General features: G+C 32.8%; 4 protein-coding genes across 6 annotated transcripts; 2 read left to right on the top strand and 2 right to left on the bottom strand.

The window, feature by feature from the left end:
* Positions 1-3312: 3312 nt before the first annotated feature.
* LOC138126672 (homeobox protein OTX2-like) lies at positions 3313-19136 on the top strand. Its single transcript, XM_069042440.1, has 7 exons — positions 3313-3352; positions 10051-10217; positions 10977-11128; positions 17825-17985; positions 18040-18148; positions 18197-18415; positions 18471-19136. The coding sequence occupies exons 1-7, from the start codon at positions 3327-3329 to the stop codon at positions 18549-18551; spliced, it is 915 nt and encodes a 304-aa protein (XP_068898541.1). The 5' UTR covers positions 3313-3326; the 3' UTR covers positions 18552-19136.
* A 597-nt stretch (positions 19137-19733) lies between these two features.
* Positions 19734-23693, bottom strand: LOC138126648 (KICSTOR complex protein ITFG2-like). The gene is made up of 8 exons (XM_069042428.1): positions 23407-23693; positions 23159-23350; positions 22976-23104; positions 20891-21038; positions 20635-20839; positions 20334-20582; positions 20049-20286; positions 19734-19998 (listed from the first exon to the last, which is right to left on the bottom strand). Exons 1-8 carry the CDS (start codon positions 23551-23553, stop codon positions 19804-19806), a joined length of 1503 nt encoding a protein of 500 aa, XP_068898529.1. The 5' UTR covers positions 23554-23693; the 3' UTR covers positions 19734-19803.
* On the bottom strand, positions 23531-27383 carry LOC138126686 (mitochondrial inner membrane protease subunit 2). 3 transcript variants are annotated; one of them, XM_069042446.1, is made up of 3 exons: positions 27276-27383; positions 23861-24131; positions 23531-23813 (listed from the first exon to the last, which is right to left on the bottom strand). In XM_069042446.1, the coding sequence occupies exons 1-3, from the start codon at positions 27366-27368 to the stop codon at positions 23569-23571; spliced, it is 609 nt and encodes a 202-aa protein (XP_068898547.1). In that variant the 5' UTR covers positions 27369-27383; the 3' UTR covers positions 23531-23568. The 3 variants fall into 3 exon arrangements, with proteins under 3 accessions (XP_068898547.1, XP_068898558.1, XP_068898565.1); XM_069042457.1 differs by lacking the exon at positions 27276-27383 and adding an exon at positions 25061-25202; XM_069042464.1 differs by lacking the exon at positions 27276-27383 and adding an exon at positions 24183-24315.
* LOC138126660 (uncharacterized) lies at positions 25219-26482 on the top strand. The gene is made up of 2 exons (XM_069042433.1): positions 25219-25632; positions 25685-26482. Exons 1-2 carry the CDS (start codon positions 25219-25221, stop codon positions 26255-26257), a joined length of 987 nt encoding a protein of 328 aa, XP_068898534.1. The 3' UTR covers positions 26258-26482.
* Positions 27384-27782: the final 399 nt, after the last annotated feature.

Consider the following 27782-nt stretch of genomic DNA (forward strand, 5'->3'; position numbering starts at 1 on the left):
GAATGAAAACCTTATTTTTAAATAAATATGTATAATACACTGACCGGCAAAAAAAAACGGCCATCCGAACTGTTTTCTTTTTAATCGTTAATACGAGTAAATGCTTACATACTCATTACTTTAATTAGAAATTAGTATTAATTTAAAAAACCATTCATTATTGATTCAGGATGCTCAACTTACGCAATAAAAAATAAGTTAAACACAAGAAAATAAATTTTAGCCACAATTACCTTATAATTGAAGTTTTATCCACACTTATGAACCGTATAAAGTAACACTTTATCTACTAGTGGAATAATGAAATCACTTTATTCCACTAGTGGAATAATAATACGATAGCAGAACTTCCTCATTTATTGTCATTACCCCCCCGTCCTTCTTTCCAATCATTAAATTCTGAAAATACTTTTTCATAATGTTCCCTGGACTTCGCAGGCAATAACTGGCGAGTCGGTTCTTCAGCTTCCTCAAGAATTGTCTCAGGAACAGGATCACTTTCTTCCATTTTCACCAACTTGCACAGCGTTTTGTACAAATGGAGTCGATAAACAATCAAAAATAAATAGCGACTATTCAACACCTCCCATGTTTTTTAGTTAATTTCAATGATTTTTGAGGTGACATCCGCTGTCAGAGTGTAATGTCAAATCATTTTTTGATGACATGAGATGAAATTTTGGCGATTCTGATTTTAAATCGCTGTAATTGTGGATAAAACCTTATATTGCATTCGTGTTTTAGTCGCATTTTATCCACTTAAGAATATTAAACGCTCGTGCGTTCGCACTCGCGGTTAAAAATTCTTACGTGGATAAAATGCTATCTAAAACACTTATACAATAAATAACTATAATTTGAAAAAGTAACAAAAATAATAAAAATCATTAAAAACACCATTGTTGTTCGTAGAACTCTTAGAACACGTCAAACTTACTTCCAAAACATTTGACATAAGCCTATTTGATTTTTAGTTTCAACAATTGTTAACGAACGAAGTGTGTAGTAAACTGCTAAAAAATTTGCAGTGGGAACATTCTAATCTTGGCCATTGAAATAAAAACCAAAGGGTGTATATTTAACATCTTAAAACATTGATAACAAAAAATAATATGGTTAACCCCTATTAGCCTAGCCCATCAGATTCTACGATTTTAACACACTTTAAAAAAAAGTTCAGGGTGGCCGGTCAGTGTAGTTATTTATGCAACGAGTTCCTGTGTAAATTGGGCTTTTCTAATTGCCCGAAGGACAAAATTAAAACACGAGCGTAGCGACGGTTTTCAAGCCTCGAGAGCAATTGGGAAAGTCCAATTTACCCAGAAACGAATTGCATACAAAATTGTATTGTTCGAAACGACATCCCTGAAGCTTCCAAATCTTTTAAAAATGGTTTCGCATTTGCTTTTGACACTTTTGACAAATTTTTCAAGACCTGTCAGAAATATGACGTTGAATGTGTTCTCTAGAGCAACGGTTCGTTATCTGCTTATTTTGCTTTAGGGCAGTTGTTAAGAGGCAGTTTACAAAGGAGAAAAATTAAAATTTAAGACAGTTGAAAACAATAAATAACTTTACGTTTTTTTAAATAATTGTAACCTTATCAGTGCGAACGAGATTAGATCTCTCAACAATATTTTGGTAAAGTTTACATATTATGCAGTTTTCATATATCGAGCGATCCATATTGAATTTGTTATTAAAGTTGGCGCTGGAACTGAAACCGTAGTTCTTTTTGAATCGATACACTTATTTAAATAAATCGATAACAATCAATCATGTTACAAAATGCTATCAGTGGAGTTAAACGAAGGGCCCGTTTGTGTTTAGAACAAAATGGTGAACACTTTCAGCATCTGTTGTAATATTTGGTGCGATTCTGTTTTAAAATTTACCCATATTGCTATATAACAATGTTGTAGTTGCTATGATATGACGCTGTTGATTGGTTTAATCTATGAAAAATCAATATTGTTCAATAACAATATTGCTAAATTTTGAAACAGAATCGCACTAATTGTTAATAAAATAAACATTACCATTGTAATTTTTCTCTTAATCCCTCGAATCCCTTAATTCGCCATTTTCTGTTTTACAATTGTCATTAAATGTGACGTTTGTCACGATAGTTCAAAACTAGACATGCCTTGACAGTTCCAGCGCCAACTCTAATAACAAATTCAATGGATCGCACGATATTAAAAAACATTAATGGTTGTCAGCCATAACTCTTCAAACATCAGATGCTTTGTTGATATCTAAAGATGATTAATTCTCTAGTAAGGTTCCACAATAGTACCTACTATGGCGGCCAAAAATTTTAGCCGTCAATTTCTGTCACTTCAAAAAAACAATGTGTAAGCCACACTTTATTGTCATTATGATTACCGTCTTGATTATGAATGGTAATTTTTGGGTGGTAAATTTCAAAATTCGAAATTATTTTGCCATTTTCTACTACACAGACGTTTACCTCAGGTTATCTATGTACGACTACTCTAATTTTGTTCATTCATGACGGATTTTTGGAATATCTGAGCTTTAAACAGTTTAAATTGATTGTCAGAATAACAATATATATGTCAAAATGACAAGAATCGAATGTAGGGTTACGGTTCCTAAAGGTTTATTTACACTTTACATGAATGTCAAGATAGTGACGAAACAAGTTTAGAAAAGTATGATGGCAAGTTGCTTCAGCAACATTAATAAATAATCAAAAATGTTTTCCAAATATGTACTGTCATAAATTTTGAATATTCCAATTTGGAGAAGATGGAAGCCCAAAATAGTAAAGCAGAAAGCACGTTTTCTTTAGGAGAAGATATTTTAAACGCAGCTATGGAAGCGTCCTCCGGTTTGTTCCAAGAAAAGTCGAAAGAAAAATATGAAAACTGCTACAGCTAAACTCGTTACTATGCTGAAAATTACCACTAAATGCTAGCAACATAGTCCATTATTGTATAAAATGCGAAAATTAGTAGTTTATTTAGCGAGTCCGTGTGTAAATTGGGCTTTTTATGAGTGGGCCAGTTTAAAACGCGAATGAAACGGGCGATTACCTTTGCCAAAAAGAGCCCAATTTACACAAGAACGAGTTGAATACATTTTTTTTGTTCGACGAGCCCCTTAAAGGCTCCAAATCGCTTAAAATCTTTAAAATTAGCTTGACGTTTCGTTTTGACAAGTTGTGACATTTATCAAAATCCGTTCAGACAAGAGAAAATTCTCAAATTCTGACAGTGTCGAACAAAAAACATGATTTAATCATTTATATTACAATTAGAATAGTCAAAATATTTGTTTTGTTTCAGCGACCAAAGTAGATGTGGTCAAACAGCCTCACTGCTGGGTAAGTTTTCATCAAATTTTACAGTCAATAGGAAATTAACTGTAAGTACAGTCGATGGACAAATAAAACTGGAACAAAATGATAAACATAAATTCAAAATTTACAAATCTCCATCGTTTAATTACGGCTTTCTCACAAATAGATTAACTTTGGTATGACAGATTATACAGACACTGACAAATATATTGATAGTTGAATAGTCTAATTTACATAGCTTAAATTTTAAATGTCCCAGTTTTATTTGTCCATGGGCCGTACATATTTATATGAATTTGTAAAAAAAATAATTTTCTTGAATTTATCTTATCAACTTAATTAACATTGCAGTATGAAGTGTTTTAAGAATTCAACAGTACATTTACTATATATGTATGTATGTTTTTATTTCGTTCACTTCTACATATAATGCGTTTATGTAATAAAATAATTGTCTGAGGTTAACAGTTTCTTTATAAAACTGAAAATGTAAAAGCTTAACGTTATTCTACAGTAGATATCTCTTACATTTTTTAAATTTTAAATCGGTTACCTATTATTTGATAAATCTGCATGCACGAATAGGTAATTATTTTGCGATAATAAATACATTTCAATTTTGTAACAATAGATAATCCACTTTCAAAAATAGATAACTGATTGTGATTTTATGTAAAGAAAAATGTAATTATACATTTAAAAATTTTGAATTTTAAGATATGTAGTCTCTACCAATATCCGCAAAGTTGATCGAGTAGGTACCAAAAGTTAAACTTGAAACGAAAAGATTCAAGGAACTGAGAAAAATGTTGTTAGCGTACCATAAAAATAAAGTTATCAAACATGAATTTTCATAGACATATTTCAACAATATTTTTTATAAGAAAGAAAACAAATTTTGCATTTTAAGACTTTTTACTTCTTTACCTGTAGTAAAGGAATGTAAGAATTACGAGGAGATACCCACGGAAAAATGTTGTCTGCTTAACAGCTAATTGAAACTTATTTTCCACATTCTAAAAGCTCACTTTTGAAGCACGTCTTCACTTTTCCCATTAAATTACACACTCTAACGGTCATGCGAGGTGTAAATTTCCCACTATAAAACAATAAACATAAAGTCGTGTGTTCCTCTAATAGAGTTGTCTAGTAGAGGGGTTGATTGAAGGGACGAACCCCTCTTCACAGCCACTTCAGCTCTTATCTGGGTTTGCAGTCGGGCTCTCGATGGCCATCACGGCTACACTGCTACTGGAGTCTTGAGATAACAACCGTAAAAGGCTGTTTGTCTGACCCCAATTTACGCAACGCACTTTTCTACAGGGCTGTATTAACTTAACTGCCGCCACACCACCGTGGAGTAAATAATGCAAAACATCAGAAAAATAACTTGTCTGAAATGGCGTTCTTAACATTCAAAATTATGAGGCATCCGTGTAGCAATTCCAGACTCTGAAGGTTGAACCAAGTACAATCGGATAGTTCCCCCTACAAAAACAAATTCATGTGAAAGAGGATTTGCATTTTTGTCTGGCGATAAATTCGAGTGTAGTTGATGATAATGGAAACCGTCGTCATAGTACCCATAGGATGGTCATAACACCGGTAGCGATCAATGCATTGTTACCCAAACCAAATCAAACATGAACACGTGCGTGCATTTAGTACTCTAATGATGATCGGTTAGTTAAATGGAGTGATCTTCATCGAATAATGGGGTGGTATAGGTTTATCCGCCTCCTGCGAAGTTACCTGGATTAAAATAATTGTATTGGCAAGGACCGTTCACCCCATTAAACTAACAATTTAACTGAAGATTATTATATTTACAACCCTTCTGTTTATTTTAAGAACTATGCATTCAAGCTCGAGAAAATTCCTAGACTACTCTCTAAACTACTAACAAATGGAAGCAACTTAAATCTTATTAAGGTAATCTTGAATGTCATCCTCAATATTAAGGGGGGACAATTTTTTTGTACCTTCACATATTTGTCTGTTTTTTCGTTTTCAAAGTGTAGGTCAGTTTGTAAAAATCTGATGAAAGATAAATTCTGACCGAAAAACAAAATTGTTTAAAAAGATGAGCGTCGCGTTGTAGAAAAATCATTATCAAAAATGTGGTAGTGCCTAAGATAATGCCACACCAGTATCAAGTGAGCACCAGCAGAGAAAAGAGCTCAGATAAGTCAACTTTATTTCTTACAGGATCATCTTCAAATATTTTTTTTTGCCTTTTTCCGTTTCCGGCTTTTTCTTGTTAATTCTTGGTGAATTAAATACATATTGCTATAATACTCTAATCGTTCTTACTCTTTCAATTTTATTTATATTGTTACTCTATAGTTTACAAATTAGACATATGGGAATAAAAAAAATTAAAATTATTTTTAGTAAGTACCCTTTGACACGTAGACCAAGGTTCTTTCGTAACTAGTAGTTATTTTGAGGAAAGCTAAAGAAGAAATAAATGTTCTTGACAGTTCTCAGTGGATTCGGATTCTTTGCATAGAAACCTTTTAAAATTTATGTTCGGTACAGAAAATCAGCTATTATAGAGAATTAAATTAAAAACAAATATATTATAACAATTTATCTAATTTAAATAAAGAAACTGCAGCTGCAACTGTCGTCGCCTGCCGTCGGCCTAGGAAGAACTCTTAATTGTTGCGCAAGTTTTAGTACAAAATAAATTTAAAAATATTTAAAATTCCCAATACTCAATATAATATGTATATGTCACCGTCTTACATTATGATGGTCCATGTAGTTTTAAATAATTTCAAAACTGTGATCAGAGCGGTGGATAAGTTTTGGTTGTAAATATTTGACATTGAGGTTTAATTTTATACTGTCGTTCCAAGATATGATGCTATTTCACAAACCTTATTGACAAACAATATATCTACACATACGAGTATGTCATTTCTGATGTTCTGCACGAACAAAAATATGAATCATTAAATTGGCTGTACGTTCTCTATTTTATTTTTCTAAGCTTTAAACTTTTATCGACATTCTGGTGTCTCAATAGTTTGTTATTGATGGTTTACTTCACAACTTGATCAAAATGGTCCAAACAGATGTCTATAGGGCCGATAAAACTGAATAAAACACATTATTTACTTACTTAAATTTAAGTAAGTAATAGCATAAATGGTGTATTTTGCTCCATTTTCATTTTTGTCAAGGTTTGCAGTAGCACTCTTACCATTTAAGACGCTTGTCTTCTTAGATTTGTAATGAAAATTTACTATACTGGACATTAAATTATGATTTGAAACTAAGTCTGCGAGATATTATCACCTTGCCTTATTCCTAACAAATCTAGCAGATTTTTCGCCCTGGATTCGATACTGAACTTTTGAGACATAAATATTTTGAAATGAGGTAAGTGTCAATTCTTTGACCAGGAGAAATAATACAATAATAATAATTTTTAATTTACGAGCCTTTGGAAAATTTATATAAATAGTCTAATTGTCAAAAAAAAATTATTTGATCTAAAAATAATATAATAACCTCAAAATTTACAATTAATTCATGTTTTTCAAAATTTTTTGCCTAAACGAACGCGAAAAACGTTGTGCGCACCTCGACCAAAAAGTGCCTTTTGTCCTCGCCTGTTTTCAAGTCTCGGCTGCGCCTCGACTAGAAAACCCAGACTCGGACGAAAAAGATGCACTTTTTGGGCCTTGATACACAAATAACTATTTCATCAACTAAATTACTGATATAATAAAATGCGTCAATATTTTTTTTTTTGTATTTACCCTCCGAAGTGTTCGGTGAGTTAAGTCTACTAGATATAAAATTCTGTTGTATTTCGGGTGGGTGTATTCCATAAGAAATTAATTTAAACTTTTTTTATATTGGAAACAATATTGAAACAAACATGTATGTTTTTAGTATTAAAGCCATAAAAAATTGTATGCAAATTGATATTTTTTTGTAACGACAACTATTATCATGAAAATAACAATGAATAAATGGAATAATTTAAGTTCATATTTTCCGGATGATGTCCTATAATTTAAAAATATAGATATCTTATACTAAAGATCGTAATAATGCCCATTATGCATAAAAAGAATATTTTTTAACCTTTAACTAGTACATATAATAACAAAAGATAATAAGTACAACAAAAAAAATGCTATTTTCTTGATTATATAAATAAAATTATTTTCAATTAATTATGGATTGGATACAGTTTGAGTTTAATCAATAAAGAAGCATGTGTGGCGTGCGAGCAGAAACCCAACAAGTTGGAACGGAAACGATTTGACGCCTTTTAAAATCCTTTAATAACCTCCTTAACACCCCCAAATATTTGAAAAATCACTAAAGAGAAGTCGTCAATCTGAGATAAGATAAATTCGGCTTAGGAATCTAAAAAAGTTGTCATCAAAATTTCGGGTGTTTGATTACAGCCTACAACAAGTTGGACTTTATTGTCCTTGATACAAGCGTCAGGTTTCTTTGACACCTTGACCCAAGAAGAGGCGTTAGCGACGACATAATCCTGAAATACAAAAGAAACGTCATGCCTTGCCAGATTAAGACAGATTAAAATACATTTTAAACAACTAACGTCTAGGGAGCACAGTGTTTCTTCGGGTCCTGTCAATGGGTGCAGTTTACATAGGGGTTGTCGGTTGGTGAGAATTCCCAAATTCTACCCTTTCTCTTTAATTCAATCAAAACACTCCAAACACAAGTGGGTTAACGTGTCCGTTAGTTGAACATTAAACAAAAACTAATTCACGGTTAGAACAAGCAAAATAAAATGTGAGGACTAAAACAGAAGAAGTTGTAATTATTAGTTCCGCTGCGGTCTTTTTGTTTCTTGATTAATTAAGGAATAAATTGAACGGCATCGATGTAATTGACGTGCACTTTTCAGCATCAAACAATCTGGCTAATGGTCCATCATTAACGTTATCAGAGTGATCATGTCGTGTCTAACTCGATTGCCACCCTCTGTTTACCCCTAATAAGACGGAGGGGCCAGTTTCCGACATCAAAAACTCCGGGCTAGATTTAAATCGCATAAAACGTCAGCATCCTAATTGGCACAAGGGGCTAATAGACTATTACCCCGTTCACATAACAGCAAAATTCACAAACACCACACAAAGCGGCATCTTGTGTCATCTTGACTCTTTGTACGATCTAATGACAATTACGAGAACGTCTCTCTTGAATGAAACCCAATTTTTTGAGTTAATCGCGTAGAAGAGTATCTGAAGCGTTCGTTTGGTAATAGGAAGAATGTGCATTGACCAACGGGACAAGCGTTTCGGGGCGTTTTTAAGGGAAGATGTTTGTCTGATGCCGCCTTAAGCTCTCGATAATAACAGTATTTTCTACATTAGTGACCAATTCTTGCGTTCTTAGATTCTCCGGCACCATGCTGTCTGCAAACTGTCGTGTCCTTTTCTTTGTGTCGGAAAGGGGTGACACTCTAGGCAAATAGTGAATGTTGATTTTTTAAAGCTTCATCCACTAAAAACGATCGATCTTCAATGGGTAGGTACATTCAACCGACTGTTGCACGGAATAAGATAAATACATTCTATTTAAATTGCGAAGAACAGGCACAGGACACAAAACATTTTAGAAAATTTACACTATCTGCTTCACCAAGTTAAATGAGGATTGTTATTATCTGTCATACAGGGGATTCTCAACAATCGGTAGAGCTTGTTTAATTAACATAGCGCATAAAAAGGAATGTAAAGAGAAAAATTAGGACGTCTTGATGTACTATTTGACAGCAAACTGTTTTCTGTGGATCATATATCAATGTTGTTTCAGCAACCACTAAATTCCTAAAATTTATAGTTTTGAACATTAGATATATTATATTATAACTATTATTAATAGATACAACTTGAACATAATATTACACTTATGCCACAATATAAACACAGAAATAGGTGAGCCGTTTACATGCAAATCCGAATATGAATGTAAAAAAGAAGAAAAGAAATGACAAAATAATAAATATGAACACACTATAGATCTTACGCTTCACATTTGCATTTCAGTTAGATTTGAAGTATGTTTATAAATTTTTCAACGCCCGTATATACAGAGTATTTCACGAGTAATAATGAGCCCGGCGGAATTGAAAATGCAACCCACAGTACATTTCCAAAGTTAACGTGGCTGTTTTTAAATATCGTACGATTTTTACGGTTTTTCCACATAGTAATTCCTGACTTCACTTGTTTCATTATCTTTTTAAAATTAATTATTAAAAATCTTCATGTCTACATGTTATTTTAACGTATCAAAATGGAAATATGTACATGTAACAAATTTATCTCTTGTAAAATTTTGGCCAGCTTTTTAAAGAAATTGATACGGTTAATAAGTAGAGTAATAAAATTTAAGACTGTTTAAAAATTTTACATTCAAATTTACACGATAACAAAAATTACAATCATTATAATATGAAGTCGTAAAAACAGTATCAGAGATGCTACAAAAATGGTTTTATTAGCTATATCTGTAGTCGTACATTGAGTATTTATACATACTTGTCCCTATTATGTTAAGCTAATTGGCTTGATAATAATTATTCGTATAAAAAAAAATTACCATTTGTGAATAAATGTATTACATCTATTCAATGGTTCCTATTTTAGATATAATATTATAATCTCATTGTAAAAAAAGGTGATTTATAACTACAGCAAACTCTTCATTTACAGATGCAATCCCGAAAGCGAACTGACGTTTCCGGGCTTTGGAAGCACTTGCGGCGGAAGTTCCTCAAGTATGGCCTATTTAAAGTCGGCCCCTTACCCCGTGCCAGGTTTAGGTTTACATGGATTACCGGTGGACTCACTTCATTCATCCATGGCTGGATATCCAGGAGGTAATTACTGCCTCGAACATCAGTTTAATACATTACTTCAAGTGCCAAAACTTTTACAACAGCTCATGAGAGCTCATAACATTTTCACCACAATTACTTTGGGTAAAATTAAATAATGAATAAAAAATAGGTAGCTTTTACTTCAATAATACTTTATTCATTATCGTATAATTTAAACATTTTACAAAACTCCGCATATACATTTTTAGTACAGTGATGTTGGTATAATTTTAAATAATAAAATATTGACAAATCGTAATGTATTTTCGGTTGAATAAATACTGGGAACAAAGAGATTCATATAAAACAAAATAATTTCGTTTGTAATTATTGGTGAATAAATATGATAAATCCTTACAATTACGTTTTATGTGCTCGATATGTTATTTTAGGTAAATTATTTAAATTTATTGCAACCGAATCGACACCAAAGTACTCATTTATGTTATTAAATAAAATGTATGCACCCACGTCCACATAATGCGCTTCTGCCGAATTCCACAATCACATCAGATTCATGATACGTTTTATTCTATTTTATCGTTAATCGTGATTGATTTATTAGTCACATGCCGCATGTGCCACCGCGAAAAATTCCAACTGTTAAAAACCATTCCCGAATAAATATGACGCCCTATTTTTTTATCGGCGAAATTGTGTTCGATTGTCTACAAAGACTGGCTGTTTCGCACCTTTGAGCCGTTTTAATGAGTGAGGAGGATTATAAAGGTGGTAATCCTGATTCATGTGTTTGCGCAGGTAATCAACGAAAACAGCGCCGGGAGAGGACGACCTTCACCAGGGCTCAGCTCGATGTCCTGGAGGCCCTCTTCGGAAAGACGCGGTACCCTGACATTTTTATGAGAGAAGAAGTCGCTCTTAAAATTAATCTGCCAGAATCCAGAGTTCAGGTAATTTGAAGTTTTTTCGCGGAACGAACAGGTGTTTCTTTAACGAGAGATAAATTCGTCCCGCACGGTAAATTAAAATTTATTGGGGAAATTCTTACACGAGACGCTAATGCTGTCTCACGTGCGACACAACAGACATTTTTTAAATGACGAAAGCAGGTATGTTTTGCTTGTTTTAATTATAACAACATTCTCTTACGGCTAAGTAACAATTAGTACATATTAGAATCAGAAATTACAAAAAAGAGTTAAAAAAACTAAAACAAAGAATTAAAGACTTAGGGACGTGGTCGAAATCAATTCTTCTTCTGATTTGGCAAATAGAGCGGTGCAGTAAAATGTAGTTTTTTAGGACTTTTTTGTAAGTAAATTGCATTCACGTTGTTTTGACATAATGGGAGGCCATAGAAATTTTGCAATAAAGCTGTCTGTTGAATTAGGTTATGTTTTTCTAAGTTTGAGGTTATAAATAGCATAAATGTCTAGTGCATTGTTGTCAATTGTATGTACTATGGCGGACAATAAATTTAGGCTGTCATTGAGTTGACATCAAAATGTGAAGCTGGCATTATGTTCAACTAACCCCATTTTCGATTTTTGTCATTCTTGTCATCGTGACAGCGATAATCAAAATTAAAATTGGGAAAAGAAGCGTGCACCAGAGAGAAGTGCTACTACAAATCAGTTATGCTAGTACGTCATGATCTGTAAGTTACGAAAAAGGCGAAGGAAACGCCAAACAGCTTGAAAACCTTCAGTTTGACAAACTGACACATCAGTCATAATGACAATAAATGGTCGCTTGCATTGACTTTTTTGAAATGTCAGAAATTTGCCGGCCTAAATTTATTGTCCGCCATAGTACTAGTTTGCAATAGAAGAATACCTACTCAGACATCGAGGGAAATTCAGTAACATGTTAAAGTCCATTCACGTTGGATTTTCCTAGTCAAGGTCAAATAATTCAATAATGTGGCGGTGTGATTTTTACTTCAAAAATGCTTTAGCTGTGTATGTCACCAATACGGGCTGATAAAGTAACCAAGTCATTCGTAGACTGTAGAGGTTATGTTATTCGCTGTCAGCAAAGAAACAGTCATTTTTCAAATATTGTTTTTAGAGGATAACAATAGGTAATAATACATCCATTTTGTGATCATTTGCACTAAAAATAGTGTCAGTTGTTAATCGGTATGATAGGATTAGGAATAGGAACATACAATAGGTACCTAACTCCTACCTACTGATGTTTGTTGCTTGCGTTGTTGATTAAGTGAAAAAACCCTTAATGACTACAGTGATGACTGATGAGAAACCAGAATAAGTTATAGAAAATGAACCCAATACGAAATTGTGTGAAGTTTCTTTCATTGGAAGCGATGGAAGTAAGGAATGCATCTAAATGATGGAACAAATTTGGCAATAAAATTTCAGTTATTCAGAGACACTTATACGTTTTGATTGTGGTTGTGACGTTTCAAGAATGTATTGTTACAATTGCATACCACAAAAGAAAGGTGTATTTTGATTTTTAATGATTTTTTTCTAATTTAAGTTTTTTCGATGTACACATTACCTTTAAGATAACGTTGTATTGTTAAAACTGCTCAATAAAGGTCGTAAATAGATTATAATCATGTTAATACATACAATACATTAAATATTAAAGAATTCTGACTAATTAATTTTCGAACTGAAGCTATTTTTTCTTGAGTCCGTATTAGCTTGCGGGTTTCGTCACATTACGTCAGTTGTGGAAGGTTAACCCAATTTTAAAATTAACCTTTTTTTCTTTTCGCCATGGTAAAATCACCCAGGAATAGAATTTTATTAAAAAATCTGTGACTTTATTTCACACGTCAAACTAACATTCAAAATTAAAGACGTCAAATCGCTCTCAATTGCTCTATCACGAATAAAACACGATAATGTAAAAATTACTAGGAAAGGAGGCGCAGGCTTGCAACGTGAGAACAATTTGGCAGAGAAAATCCAACGTGAATGGACTTTATGTTCATTTTGATAGGTCCGCATGTCAGGCACTTTAGTGACGGAAATCAATCAGTGTCTCCAACGTTAAAAAAATAAATCATGGCCTCCCATTATGTGAAAACAAAGTGAACGATGTTTAGGAATAGGATAAAGTAGCAACCGAGCAAGATATTATAATTAAATAAAATATTCTCACGTTTATTAATCTAAATGTTACTCTTAATGTAAATCTCAATATTTTTCTAGATAACTAAGGTATTTACATATCTCGTGTAAAACAGTTCAAGATTAATTGATACGTCTAGACCTACAAAGAATTCCACACGTGCTCTCCTGCTTAATTCATGCCTTTAATTTATCACAGATAAGTGATAAGATTCCTACATACTCGTACATACGAGTATATCCGTTCTGACAGGCATTTATCAACCAGAAAATTAATTTTTGACTTATACAAGAAACAGATCTTTTCAACGGGTAGTGAGAAATTGTTACTCATCCCTGCAAACATTTTGGGTGACATCTCTATTCAGTGTTGCCAAATTCAGGTGTGAAAAATGTGAAAAAGCAAATTAGATATTGCTATTGTGACGAAAAAAAGAGATTAATTTTGTACCAAAACTTGAAATTAAAACGATTAAAACTTGTAAAATAAAGTAAGTTCTATAGTTTGCTTATCAAAAAATTATTACGAAAAACATTTACAAATTTCTTGATATTTAGATAATTACTTACATGTGATTTTACAATATTTTGACTAAGACTGTACGTAAAAGTAAACAGAAGCACACTGAATTCAATTTTCATTGCATTACTGTTAAAGTTCTTAACGTAACTGTAGTAAAACGTGGGATATGAGTGTAATATTGCATACCGACGTCAATTATATGCATTTTGTTCACTTTTTATTGATTTTAAAACAGGTACATAACCTCAAAAACCGTGTTTTTCCACATACATACATACATAATTAGCGATTACATGGAAAATCCTCGACCAACTTTTGTAAATTCATTAGAAAAATCTATGATATCGATACTTCATGTGTGAAAAATTTAAGGAAAATTGGCCATTTTGAAATATGTTTTTTATCAATTTATATACGAGCATTGATCGATTTCTCATAAGAACGCGTGTAAAATATCCCGAAACTTTAAAAGGTAATAACTTTAAAATTCCTCGATCAATTTTTTTTTTTAATTTGGCACAGTACTTTACCATGGATAAAAGGACTATTGTACCAATTTTGAGCAATTTTCGCCATTTTTCAATGTTACTCCAGTTCATCCTTAAACAAATTATAATTAATAATAATTAAAATGTCAACCTAGAACTACGATTTTAAGGTTTACAAAGTTACAAACTTCAGTTGCTCACTCATGTACTCGTAAGTAACATGTTAGTGGCTCAGATTGAAGACTGACAACAATTAAATATTATATTTTTTGGTCAAATCCAAGTTGTTAATGTGGTACATACATATGTACATCATAGGTTTTTATCAAAATATTTATATTCTTGTAGATGAAATAATAATTTCTCATTTAAACAAAAATATTTTGAAGACAATGGTTTTTACCAACTCACAATAATAGGTATGTTTAGGTGGGTACAATAGTACCCACCATTAATAAATGATGTTTACTATTTCTACAACTGTTCAGATACATCTACTTATGTATTATATGTATTATTTATTTTGTATCATATACAACGCATGCTTCAAAACATGAAAACAGAATTCCGTAGGTAATGTTGAATATGAAATTATTCTGAAAACAATCTCCCGAACAAAAACGGCGTGTAGGCGGTGTGGCGGGTATATGGTTTTAGTCATAGGTATCAGACACAAGTCCAAAGACGGTAGTTGATAATCTATTATTTATAAAGGCTTTGTTATAAATTTTACACAGTAATAAATTATAGGTAAGTGGGGTAAAGCCCACCCTAAAAAGCCGTCGTAGGCTTAACCCAACCAAAACTGTGCATTGCGCAACAAATTACTGTAATTGAGAAGGTATAAATGACAAATGGCGCGCCGAGGATTGTCATCCATAAAGAAACAAACACACGGGAGAGCAATTTGTCGCCTCGGGTCCTAGGGGTCCCTTCGTAAAGGAACAATAGCCGTGGGCGAGGCGTGCTTGTGCATTACACGGTATAGCTAATAAGTTAACGACCAGCTCTCAACAATTGTACCATTCACTCTCAAATGGATCGCTTTCTAATGTGCTCCTTACTGATTTATTATGACTTTGCATTGTGCATTTCGTTGCGCCCCTGCGTTTTGCGATTGTCATGTCGGTTAACGATTTTATTGTTGGCACACGTTCAAGATCACTTTCGCTATTGGAGCTTAAAGCTCTTTTCTAGCGGTTAGTAGGTGGCGGCCAACCAAAAATCAAAATCAATTGATATTCATTGCAGCAGACGATAAAAAAATAGAAATATGTATAAGGTCTTGGAACTCGGTACATTTCACTTATGGGCTCTACACGTGAACAATGTTTACAGACGTTACTTTCAGAAATTTTAAGTATTTCTCCATTAAAATTGTACTTTTAAAATTAGGCAAACAAGGCTACAATTATGACGTTGTAGCTAATAACGGTCAACAGATCGAACAGAGAAACCTTTATCTGCATTGAACAGAAATTCTGTTCTCATTTCCAGCAATTGTGAGGATTCCTTTTGTCAGAATGTGACACGTAGTCTATCGATTTTCAGTTATGGGGTACTTGATATCACAGCTCAGTTACATTCTTGTATACAGCGCACTGAAAACTTAAAATTATCGCGACGTGAACTTCAATTAAGAATATGTTCCTTGAATAATGTATATCACGTACTTCGCAGAAGAACATATGTTGTTTTAAATAATTACATTTAAATTGGTAAGAGCGATGAATTACTTCAAGTGCGAAAAAAATTGCTTTATTAATTCACTTTGCTGATTAATTCTACTCACGTTTTACCATAAATATTTATAATAAATCATCCGTCACACCCGACGGTGAAGTTACGTCTGGTTAGTCATTAAGCCCGACCGGTACATTCAAGACGGTCCTTGCAAAAAATGTATCCTTTATATTAAAAGTCCTGTCACAGTGACGGTGAATATCACAAAATTAAGGCTGATGCATAATGATTTAGTACATTTCAAGAACTAGCTGAAACTTGTTGTAAAAATTAAAATTGAAGTGAATAATAATTTTTTTGGCTCTGTAATTATGTTTTGTAAATAGTAACATGCAGGTAAACACCGTACAGGTTGGATTGAGCATTGCTAAATCGCATTATGTTGGTTAGCTGCATGTTACTATTTATAAAACATAATTACAGAGCCAAAAAATTAAATTATTTGACCTTGAGAGGAAAATTCAACGTGAATGGACTTTAATGTCCATTCAAAAATCAAAAAACCACCACCTGTTGCTTTAGGTTGGTAAAATTTAAAAAACCCTAGTTATGTTGGTAGTTATAAATCATAACATTTATTTGATTCAAAATAAAATTCAATTGCTTTGAATTTCGTTTATTGATTTATTATTGATTCTTATTATTTTTACTTAAACATGCCTAGAAAAACAAGACACTTAATAAACATTTAACCTCAAAATTACAAGTCTCACCAAATTTTACACTAGACAGCGTTGCCGATAGTAATTATCGAGGAAAATGCGAAGTTGGTGGTTTTTTGATTTTTGAATGGACTTTATTTGTATTTATGGAACAAAATCCCATTTTTAAGAGAAACGTTATAGTTTTATTAAGCATCATAATATAATAATGTTTCTGACGGAGCTTTATTCTATTCATTATTATATGAATTATGTGGCATTAAAATGAAGATTATCGTTTCTAATCTATAACATTAACAAACTTATTAGAACACAAAGAAGTTATATTATCATGCCTATTCAAAGAAATTATCCTCTACATATTAAATAAAAAGAATCTACATCAACAAGATGTGGAATGAGTGATAATAACAATATAACCATAAAATATTTTAAATACGTTTTCTTTATTACTGAGGTTTACATTTTATAAAACAAATTAGAAAAAATTGAAAATGAAATGGTAATACCTATGTAATGTAGTTTATTTTCATGTATCAAAAAAATTTGAATTTTGTAGGTAATTACTATAGAACGAGTCATTTACTTTATTTAATTTACCTCCTAATGAAAAACATGTTTTAAAAATACCATATTGTTGACAGCAAACCTAACGATTTATTTTTATTATTTTCATATCTGTTTTTTTATTTTATATGGAAGATTTTTTCGTTTTCTACAACAGCGATCCATCAGTTATAATTTTGAGAGTTTTTAGTTAGTATCTTTGAATATTTTATGAGTTGTTAAAGTAGGTACTGACGACACTGAATATTTAGCAATTTATTGTCTGTTTATAACAATTTATAAGACGGTAACCACAGTTCTTGAACATTATTTTTTCAAATGTTGGGAGTAGGTAAATAGTTCTAAAGTAACAATTTTTAGTTTTGGTAAAATCTGTTGCTGCAGATTCTACATATAATAATTTGCAACTATTTATGTAGTGTTTTACATTTGAATAGTGGTTCTGTTTTAAACGCCGAACAACCTATCACTATTCTTTTTATTTGTAGCCGTTTCATTCGTGATTTCAAAAAACGAAATCTTCACCGTAACGAACCAATACTGTTGTGTTTTTCAGGTATGGTTCAAAAACAGACGAGCTAAATGCCGCCAACAACAAAAACAACACAATCAACAACAAAGCGTTGAGAAAACAACCAAGTTAAAAAATAAAGCGGCCACCATTTTGACCAAATCATCACCGACACCAGTTTCGATAAACAACAATACCAGTACGAGGTAACTTGATTTTTAGTTCTTTTTTATCCGCCTCTCATTCTCGAACGATTTCAGTTCTTCGGCTAGTTCGCCGAGTGTGACGGCGGCGCCACACCTTAGAGACAGTCCGAACTACATCAAACCCCAACTGCACGTTTCTAGTGGAAGTACCAGCTCGCCGACGGTAACTCTTCCAGTGGTCTTCAACAATGCTCTAAGTTTGAAATTGCAGATTGCTTCGTCGACTTACACGAACTCTGCAAATTCAAGCATTTGGTCGCCGGCTTCCATAGACAGCTTCACTCTAGAGCAACATCGTTCTTGGTGCTCCTCCTCGCAGCCCCCGGTTCTCAGTACTACAAACTCATCTACCAATTGTTACAACAACTATCCTTATTACTCCAATATGGATTACCTCAGTTCGTCGACGATGGGACATTCTCAGTTTGGAGTATGATTTAATATTTGAATTTGTATGCACAAAGTTAATACAAATTTTGCTTCAGGAAAATAGTTTAGAATCCAGTTGGGGCAAGTCGCGTGACGAATCCTCGTGGTTTTACAATTCTGGCTGGGAGAGAAAATGAAAAGAAGCTGACAGTAAGGATAATTAGAATCTTCAATTTTTAGTCGACGGACAGACTTACCTAATTCTTTTGACCTTTTAACATTGTATGCTATAATGGCAATTCAACAATAGGGCGACCACGACACATTCCTTATACAAATTAATCATAATGTAGTAATACAGTCATATCTACAACTTGTATTCATCATAGAATACTCCTGATACACATATTTAAAAAAAGGATGAAATAAAGAAACACGTGCTGTTAAATCACCTTATACTCTAATGTTAAAATAATCAAGTAAATTAATTATGGTACATACTAACTTCACAACTTATGAATTGTAATCGTAATAAAAACAGATTAGCCTATGAAACTTATACGTATATTAACAACTGACCCCAGTAAAAAAATAACAATTTTTAGTTTTGGCAAAAACTATTCCAGATTCTATAATAATTTGCGAGCATATTTTTTTACATTTAAACAAATAAAATTTTTACATTGGTAAAATAAATGTTTAAACTAAAACAAAAAGTGCTAATGTGTTAAATTATTTGTTAAAAACCCAAAAACTGACTAAAAAATAAAATCTAATAACCATTTTTGTTTTTAGTTATTGATATTTGATATTTAATTATGTATTACACATCCTTATTACTTGAAAGTTAGTTAAATAAAAAAAAAAAGTTTATTATTAAAGAAAAATTAAAGTTTTTGAAAGTTGTTCTTAAGAATTTATCTAATAAAATTTCACTATTTTAATAATCGTCCAAAATCATCACTTTATAACTTATCTGTTTCTATGATGAATACTTTCATAACAAATAATGTGCAATAAAGAACTATAGAATATACGCAATTTCATATCACGAAACTGTACATACTAATAGGTGGAAAAAAGATAAGCTGTAAATTATTAGCATACGAGTAGACTCATAGTTTTGACCAATACAATAAATTTTACGAATTTATCATAAATAAGAAATGCCCTAATATTAACTAGTCAAAATAATTAATTGTGCCAAACGGGCAGCTGGAATATACTTCATCGAAATATCATTTGATAATTTTTATATAATTCATGTACATATCTTTAGATTAGTTAAAAAAAATATCTGTCTAATGTTCAGTGATCGTTAGGAAATTAATTTAAGGCCTAAATTAAGTAAACGAAAAGGTACATGACTAGATTTAACGTTTTCTGTAAAATAGTTTATTTCCATTCAAATACATATTTGTATCTTCCCATAAAACTACATTGTACAATTTATGATTTCTTCACGTTGTATAACAGATGCTGAATCAAATAATTTCTGGTTTTTTTATCTAAATTTTTGACAATGTCCATCGCCTCGTCCTCTGTTTTCCCAGCCTTTACATAAACCTCACTCAATAATTCTAACGCAGGTTCGTATTTTCTACATTTCAGTTCTGTGAGAGGTATGTCATAGTACAATATAACCTAAAATAAGAAAGTGAAAAAGAAATAATTCTCCTAAGTGCATTACCAACCGAATTTTTGAACGTGATGTAGACAAGACAAGTGACTGCTTGCTCGTTCACCGTCAGATTATAGTGTCCGCTGTGAAAAGCTTGAACAGGTTCGTCCAAATGAAATCTGACACAATTTTTGTCCTGGTCAAGAATGTAAGTTTGGCCATCCCAAGAACACACAACTATGTCGTCAGACCCGTTTCCGGTAACGTCCAACTTGGTTAAGGCAAATATTTGATGGTCGACAGCGATAGCCCTGAATGCAAAATAAGTTACTCATTTAAGAACTTACAGTCAACCTACCATAGTATAACTTCATCTTGAACCAGCATTATTGTACCATCCAACGTGGCAACTGCGTACGGACACCTTTTCACGACCTGGCTACTCTCGCCATCTTTCAGAGAACCTCTATCACTTTCGTTTGAGCCTTCCAAGGTTCCTGTTTTAAAGTCACCCAGAATTTCAGTTGATATGTTTTGATTTCTCATTCTAGAAATGCCCAAGAACTGGTAGTCCACAGCCGATCCCGGTATCGTATCGCTGGGTGCGCTATCAAGTTAAACATAAAAAAATCTACAACAGCAACTTTGAACTTGCTTACCTACTCGAATTGCTGTGTTCTAAATTCTCTTGACCCGTGCTGATCTCCTCCGGCTGACATTTTATTCTCATGAAAGTGCCACCAGGTTGCGCTATTAGTAGTGACGGTTTTCCATCACCTGTGTGATGCAGTGTTATGGAACCGATCTGGTTGGCACATTCCCATTTGCTTAAAGCTATTAATTTGCCACGACACTGTACATTATCTACAAGCGAACAATCAAAATGTGAACCACTTGATTTCCTTAAAAATCTACTTTCTTCGCCTGCGTCGTAACTGATGTTAGCTTCAATTGAAGACTTGGTAGGTTCGTTGATCCACCTGTAAGACCTTACTACTCGGTCAGTTAAACCCAAAATCATCTCAATCATTCCGTCATCATCGATATCACCCAGTACAATGTTCTAAAAAAAATAATTATGCAAATACATACATGGAAAGAAGAAATCTATAATAATTTAAATTAAAATCTTGCTAACAACAATTAGATTAAAACAGATGAGGGAAATTATTTTCCAATTGCTTTAGATTGTTATTTTTTATATCATGTTTTTTTAAATTTCAACTCAAAGTAGGCGTTGAAGAGTCACTTTTTGCGTTGTTTGTGTTTTTACTCTGCAGACTGACGAGTGGTGCGTTCACAATCGACTCTTCAACGCCTATTTTGAGGTGAAATTAAGAAAAAAACACCTTGCTTATGGATAATTAGAATATCGTGGAGCTCAAAATATTCATATTTTATAAACTAAACCTGACTTTTTCAAATAGAGGGTGTTTTTAAAAATTAGAATTGACCAAAAAAAATCAAATGAGCATGGACGTTAATCAAAAGTAACTATAAAAAAAAATAGTACGTATAAAAGCTGTTCAAAAATCAAAAAACCATTGTGGTGCAAATGACTTATCTGTCACTGTGATAAGTAATAGGAAATGTCATGAAAAATGTGTGTTATTTGCACCAAAATGGTTTTTTGATTTTTGAACAGCGTTTAACTATTTTTTTTTTTTTGTAAACATTTTTATATCACGCACCTCCTCAAAATAGTTAGGTTGATCAAAATTAAAATAGCCCTTCAATTTTTTCAAAATAAGTAAGAAGCTGAAAGTGAATGAGTAAGTACCGTGTTATCGGAAAAAATCATAATATGTATAATCTGATTCAAAATCAAAAATCCACCAACAGTGCATTCTACCACGAAAATACAACCGACAACGTCGCCAACTTTTGTTTTTAGTGTCTGCAAGTGTCAGAAAAAAGTGGGGTTATGAAAGAAAACTGTTGGACAGTGGTTTTGGTCGTAGTTCATCGTGTTTTTATTTTCATTTTGTTATTTCACTCAAAAAGTATGATATGGTCGCTACTACCTTTTTGTACATAATAATTATTTTGTGTTACGTAAATAAACTCAACAGTTCAATGTCAATTTTTGGCGGGAGGTTGAGCCAAACCAAAAAAAGTAAACCTCTTCTAGGGATTTTTTTTTGCCAACATAATTCAACAGGTGGTGGATTTTTGATTTTGAAACAGATTATACAGGGTTATTCATGAGAGGGGTACTTCTGAATTTTTATTTTGGCGCAACCAACAATACCAATGGCAGTAACTACTAAATCAAATGTGTTATTTCTTTTAAATTAGAAATCAAAGTAAGTTGGATAGATTTGTGAGAAATGTGAGATTGGCAGATAACCTGTATTTAATCAAAATTCAACAAATAAATTAGTAAATTAAGTTAATGTAAAAGGTGTTCGAAGTGTCTACCATCGGCTTCTAAACATCCGCCTCGCCGACAAAATTCTTTCCACACTCTCCATAAATGAGGAGCATGTCAGTCTTTTCGTCGTTATTATAAAAACACATTTTTCGAATTGACAAAAATTTTTTGCTTTAACGTCAAAGAGACAGAACTAAGAGCCATCGTGGATTCAGTTATAATTATTTTCAAAATTTGAAATCAAGATATTGTTGCAATGTGTATAATGGGTTGCGGTAAAAAGAAATTCAGAAATACCCCTCTCATGAATAACCCTGTATATCCAGTAAACCATAACCATCATGGTTCAGTTGGCAGCGCTGGTTTAATTATTGGCTTCTTTGACAACAGTAATATTTAAATAAATGCTGCCATATGAACCTGAACCCTAATAGTTATGGGGGCTGACTCAGTTTATTTATTTTTTTGTTCCAAATATTTCTCAAAAATTAAAAAAATACAAGTAGTTTGTAAATGTAAGTATTGTGGGTTGCCGTCAGGCTCATTATCACTCGTGAAACACGCTGTAGATGTTATGGCTTATTTAAAATTTTCTGATATTATGAAAGACATTATGTTTCATGTACCTTGGCATTTGCTGGTATTCTCTGAATATGAACACAGACTAGTTGCTGATTTTCATCCTTCTCAGTTTGACTCTTACTTGATTCTGTACTGTGCTCCAAGTTTTCTCCAGACTGTACCTGACCATCAACCTACAAATAAATGACTTTCACAACAAAAACATTAAATTTAACAAAATGCCACACCTGGCTCAATTCTTCATCAGTTTTTTCAGTTTCTTCTGTTTGTTTAGAGTGATTGTCGACAGTTTCATAGATGTAGCACCAACCATCTGTTGTGACAATCACCAAGCTGTTCTTTTGTTTATTGAATATATCACCTACAGCCACACAACTGACAAAAGTAAGGTCTATTATTTTTTGGATTCTCTCCCTACCCTACAAAATTTTATAAATAAAAATTTTTTTTTTCTCAAATTGATCCTGTGTTGTACCTTAAAAATTGCCACTTCTCCTTTGGTGTTCCCAATTATCAATTCATTGCAGCCATCATTGTCTACATCTCCCAAAGTTATGGCATTTCTGGCAACATTTCCCATAAATTGAAACTCTATACGATTAACTAACGATATTGCACGCATTTTCTATTACAATAGCTATAATATGGATTTAGAACTTAGATTAAGAGGTACACGCGAATCTGGCAAGAAAGATGGGATAAACTGCCACCGAGAAGGGGGCCAAACGATACAGGAGGCTTTTGCAGTAACTAAACCAAGTGACACTGGACCAAAATTGTTTGAGTCCATAGAGTGACCTGTGTGGTCACCCTCCACCCAACAGTGCCCTTCAGGAACTCTTATTATATGATTTTTGTAACTTATTGTGGCCACAATATCTCCTACAAGAAAACTCTTTATCTTCTTTAAATGAAATAGGATATCTAACCTTGAACTCCTACTACTCTTTTAATAATCTTCTGTGTTGGATCTTTTGGAGAGATCAGGGAAATGATATCGCCTCTCTTAATGTCGTAAGATTTCACTGACCATCGATTTAAAAAAACATAATCTGTCGTGTGTTGATGAGGGTTTAACGCTGGTTGCATGGAGATTCCATCCACTCGAGCTACATAACCAACGGAATCAAGTATTGTAATACCTATTGGTACGCCAACAATTACGCTCTTAAGTACGGTTGCAATTTTCATTGAAGCTTTCTAAAATTTAGGAACAAAAACAATGCTTAACCTCAAATATAGATAATTTACGTAATGTAAAATGACATTTCCATTCGAACGCAAAAGTACTCAAAAATGCGCGAACATTTGAAATAGTGTTATTTACATGGTCGGAAAGTTGTTGTTCAGTGTTCAATGATTGAAAATAAAAATTTTAAGCAAGTTGCCATCCTCGTTATATTGATATTGGATTGTAAAAATATAAATTTTTTTGAAGCTCGAAGTCTAAAATACTCTTAGTATTTCATGTTTCTGCTACAGCTGAATTTAAAAAAAAAAAACGGAAAATGTCAAAAAAAAACGTTTTTTTTTTTTCATTTTTGTCAGTTTGAAAATGGTTTTTTGGAAATAGGTTAGAATTATTTGAGGGTATCGGTATCTCAGTTTATAAATAAATATGTTAAATTTTAACAAATTATATAGGTAGGTATATCAGTTTCCAATTTCCCGCTCAAATGAAATCCTGGGCTGGGAAGGCGTTGGAAACCGTCAATTGTTCAATTGTTGTCCTTTTTTAAAGCGTAGATTAATTGGAGCATGTTGACAACTAACCTAAAATTTAGAGCCAAGTTTTTTTTTCTTTCTTTGCAATATTTTACATCAAAAATACATAGAATAACGTAACGATTCCTATTCTCGAAGCAAATATCTAAGGGCACCCTTTGCTGAAAACAAACATGTTCAATTATGTCCTGATTAAACATAAATAAATGTCATTCGTGTCAAACGGAGGGAAATTCAAACTTTACACTGTTCTAAACGGTTTAATGTTTCCAACGCCTACTCAGCCCAGGATTTCATTTGAACGCCCGATAGTAACAAATATTATGCAGTTTGGCGGGCTGCATTTATGTGCAATTAAATTACATAGATCTAAATAAAAAATAGCAAATGTCAGATGCAATCACCTTTAAAATTATTGCCTGGTTCAAACAAAGGCATCAATTCTTTCTTTCTTCCGGTTCAAATATTCAATAATAGTCATTATGCAACCTTTCATAGGGGTTATATTTGTGCATCGTTGGCACAAAGCACCGGTCAATATTTTGTCGCCTCAGTTGTCAAAATGGCCGCCGAAGAAAGAGCGAAATCAGAATTTAACAATATTTTAGGCAGCATTGACAGAAAATACGAGATAATAGACGTAAAGTGGACCGATGACAAGTTTTTCGAAATAAAATTCCGTACTCAAATCCAACGAAACAGTGAAGATTTCAACGAACTGTGCGACGATTGGGTCGATTTGTTCTCGGAAGTTACTAATACTGTTTGGGCGAAAAAGATATCAAACACAGGTCCGAAAATAAGGTTTAGAAAACAATATCAATGCTGGACACAAGGCGGGAAAGTGGTTCAAAAAGAGCTCCTCTTTGATGCGAGAAGGTGTAAAGGCACATTAGATATTAAAGTTTTGACTGATAATCCATTTACAAGGAGAAAAAATAAACACATTAGACTGGGATTAAATGTGGTGGTCAAAGTAAGTGCTGTAAATACTTTTGTAAATAATGGTTATCATATTTGTTTTTCAGATAAACTTCACCCACTTGCATCAAGTCGATACATCTAAACCTTTTGCATTTTTTGTACATGTGTGTGATCCCCAACCTGAACTTCCGAAACCTGTAATTCAGCCAAATGATAGGTTACCGCAGCTGGTGGCAGAGATGGTACAAAAGGGACTTAACGCCTCGCCCAAAGTCGTGAACCCAAATCCACAGCCAACTGAACATAATAAACAAATTAACAATGAAAGCAAAGACCAAACTCAGTTATTCCAAACAAATTTGTTGCAAGATCTCGAGAACAAGTCTCTGGAAAATCACCAAACTCCAATAATCCACGAAAACATACAGTTGCCCAGTATGCAGCAACAGACAATACAACTGGTCCAAAATTTGCCTATTCAGGGAATGGAAACGATTAAACTCGAATTACCTTCACATCTACAGCAGTATACTCAATTTGTAGTCAGTGATATGTCTGAACCTTTATTGATGTGTCAGTCATTGATGTTAGATACATCACAAGTAATTCCAGTTTCGACACATACATTACCATCACATTTTGTACAGATACATTCACAAAATTTACATAATCAGTAAAGTTTATATTTATATAAATTATACTTACTTATATACTTATAGTAGGTAAGTAAGTAGCTACTCAGTTGGGACTTCTTATTAATCAGTTATGTATAAAAAATGTAACTTTTAGAGACTGATGGGAGTAATATTTATGAGATTTTTGAAATCAATATATCAATGATTGTGTTTGTTATTTTGTGTTATTGAAAAGTAAAGGTTTTGATAATAAAACTTGTAAAAACATTTTTTGTTATTCTTTGTTGGTTTATGTGTGGCCTTAATGAAAAATGTAGAAGGTTACAATACCTTTGAAATGATTTAATTATTTAAACTGTTATTCTGTGCACCATTTTTTCATGGTGCTGTGCAGCGTAGACAATGGTCATGTGATAGAAATTGCTCGAACTTGTGCACAAAACAGCAAAAACATTCCAAAAAACTGGCTAATTTTACAAAAAAATCTTCCAACCATTTTCCATCCTAATCTATACAGGGTGTTAGGGAATGGTCTCCCAAGAATGTCAGGGTGAGTTTCTGAAGGAAAATATGGTCGAAAACCTTAATACCATTTTTTCCCTACATGAACGGTTTTCTCAAAGATAAAAATTTTAAATGGTGCCCCACTGTTTGGGAGCTTTTGCACCATTTTATTTTCAGAAAACGGTTTAATTTAACCAAAAACGGTATAAAGTTTTCGACCACATTTTCCCTGATAAACTCACCCTGAAATTCTTGGGAGACCATTCCCTAACCTCTGTATACTGGGTGCCCTAAAATTCGCGGAACAACTCAACGAGGCAATGTCAATTCATGTTAGAAAATAACGAGAAAAATAATTAAAAAATTCTATACCTCTTAGATTTGAAGATATGGGGGGCAGCTTTGATCTCATTATTTTTAATAAAAAAGATTTTGACTATTTGTCTTTTACTAGGCAGCGGTCTATTAATTTTGAACGATTGTGATCAGGTTTGCAATTATTTTCTTCATTAAGTATTTCCAGCATTTCCAAGTAGTAATTTTATGTTCGTTTTACCTCAAATAGCGTACGGCAACACGGCTTTGATTTTTCCCTCTCATTTCCAAGGATACAACAAAAATGAAATATTTGCAGACTATTGGAATGCATAGAATGTTTTTAAATGTTGCCACATTTAGTGTAACGAATAGGTCCATATCTTCTACAAAAAAGAAGATTGATTTTTTTAAACATTTTTACCTGATTTCTTAATGACTACTTAATAACATACATACATACTAAGGCTTTTGGAAAATTACACTCGTCTCCTTTGCCGACTCGTGTAATTTTCATTGCAAAAGCTACTCATGTCTTAAATGACACATTTTGTTGGAAAAAATTAGCCGCTCATTGTACGGGTTATTCTAAATGATTGTAGTCGAAGTAGGCGTGAAAACGGAATGTAAAATTTATGGTTGCCGCTCCGCATAAAAAAACATCAAAATGATGTGAATAAGTGAGTATACACGGGAGTTAAATTGGGTGCAAAACAACTCAATATTTCTAAATTCAATCGGTAATTTA

Source organism: Tenebrio molitor, chromosome 1 (genome assembly GCF_963966145.1).
Source record: "Tenebrio molitor chromosome 1, icTenMoli1.1, whole genome shotgun sequence".
Taxonomy (NCBI): Eukaryota; Metazoa; Arthropoda; class Insecta; order Coleoptera; family Tenebrionidae; genus Tenebrio; species Tenebrio molitor.

Coding starts and splice junctions, on each gene's coding strand:
- LOC138126672 (XM_069042440.1), top strand. CDS start 3,327: ATGTGGTCAAACAGCCTCACTGCTGG. Junction 3,353..10,050: donor TCAAACAGCCTCACTGCTGG/GTAAGTTTTCAT, acceptor CTTCATTTACAG/ATGCAATCCCGAAAGCGAAC. Junction 17,986..18,039: donor AACAACAATACCAGTACGAG/GTAACTTGATTT, acceptor GAACGATTTCAG/TTCTTCGGCTAGTTCGCCGA.
- LOC138126648 (XM_069042428.1), bottom strand. CDS start 23,553: ATGCGTGCAATATCGTTAGTTAATCGTATAGAGTTTCAATTTATGGGA. Junction 23,351..23,406: donor GAGAAGTGGCAATTTTTAAG/GTACAACACAGG, acceptor AAAATTTTGTAG/GGTAGGGAGAGAATCCAAAA. Junction 20,287..20,333: donor CAAGATGAAGTTATACTATG/GTAGGTTGACTG, acceptor TTTTGCATTCAG/GGCTATCGCTGTCGACCATC.
- LOC138126660 (XM_069042433.1), top strand. CDS start 25,219: ATGGCCGCCGAAGAAAGAGCGAAATCAGAATTTAACAATATTTTAGGC. Junction 25,633..25,684: donor GATTAAATGTGGTGGTCAAA/GTAAGTGCTGTA, acceptor TTTGTTTTTCAG/ATAAACTTCACCCACTTGCA.
- LOC138126686 (XM_069042446.1), bottom strand. CDS start 27,368: ATGCATTCCAATAGTCTGCAAATATTTCATTTTTGTTGTATCCTTGGA. Junction 24,132..27,275: donor GTTGCCGTACGCTATTTGAG/GTAAAACGAACA, acceptor CCTAAATTTTAG/AAAGCTTCAATGAAAATTGC. Junction 23,814..23,860: donor AAGAGTAGTAGGAGTTCAAG/GTTAGATATCCT, acceptor GTTTTCTTGTAG/GAGATATTGTGGCCACAATA.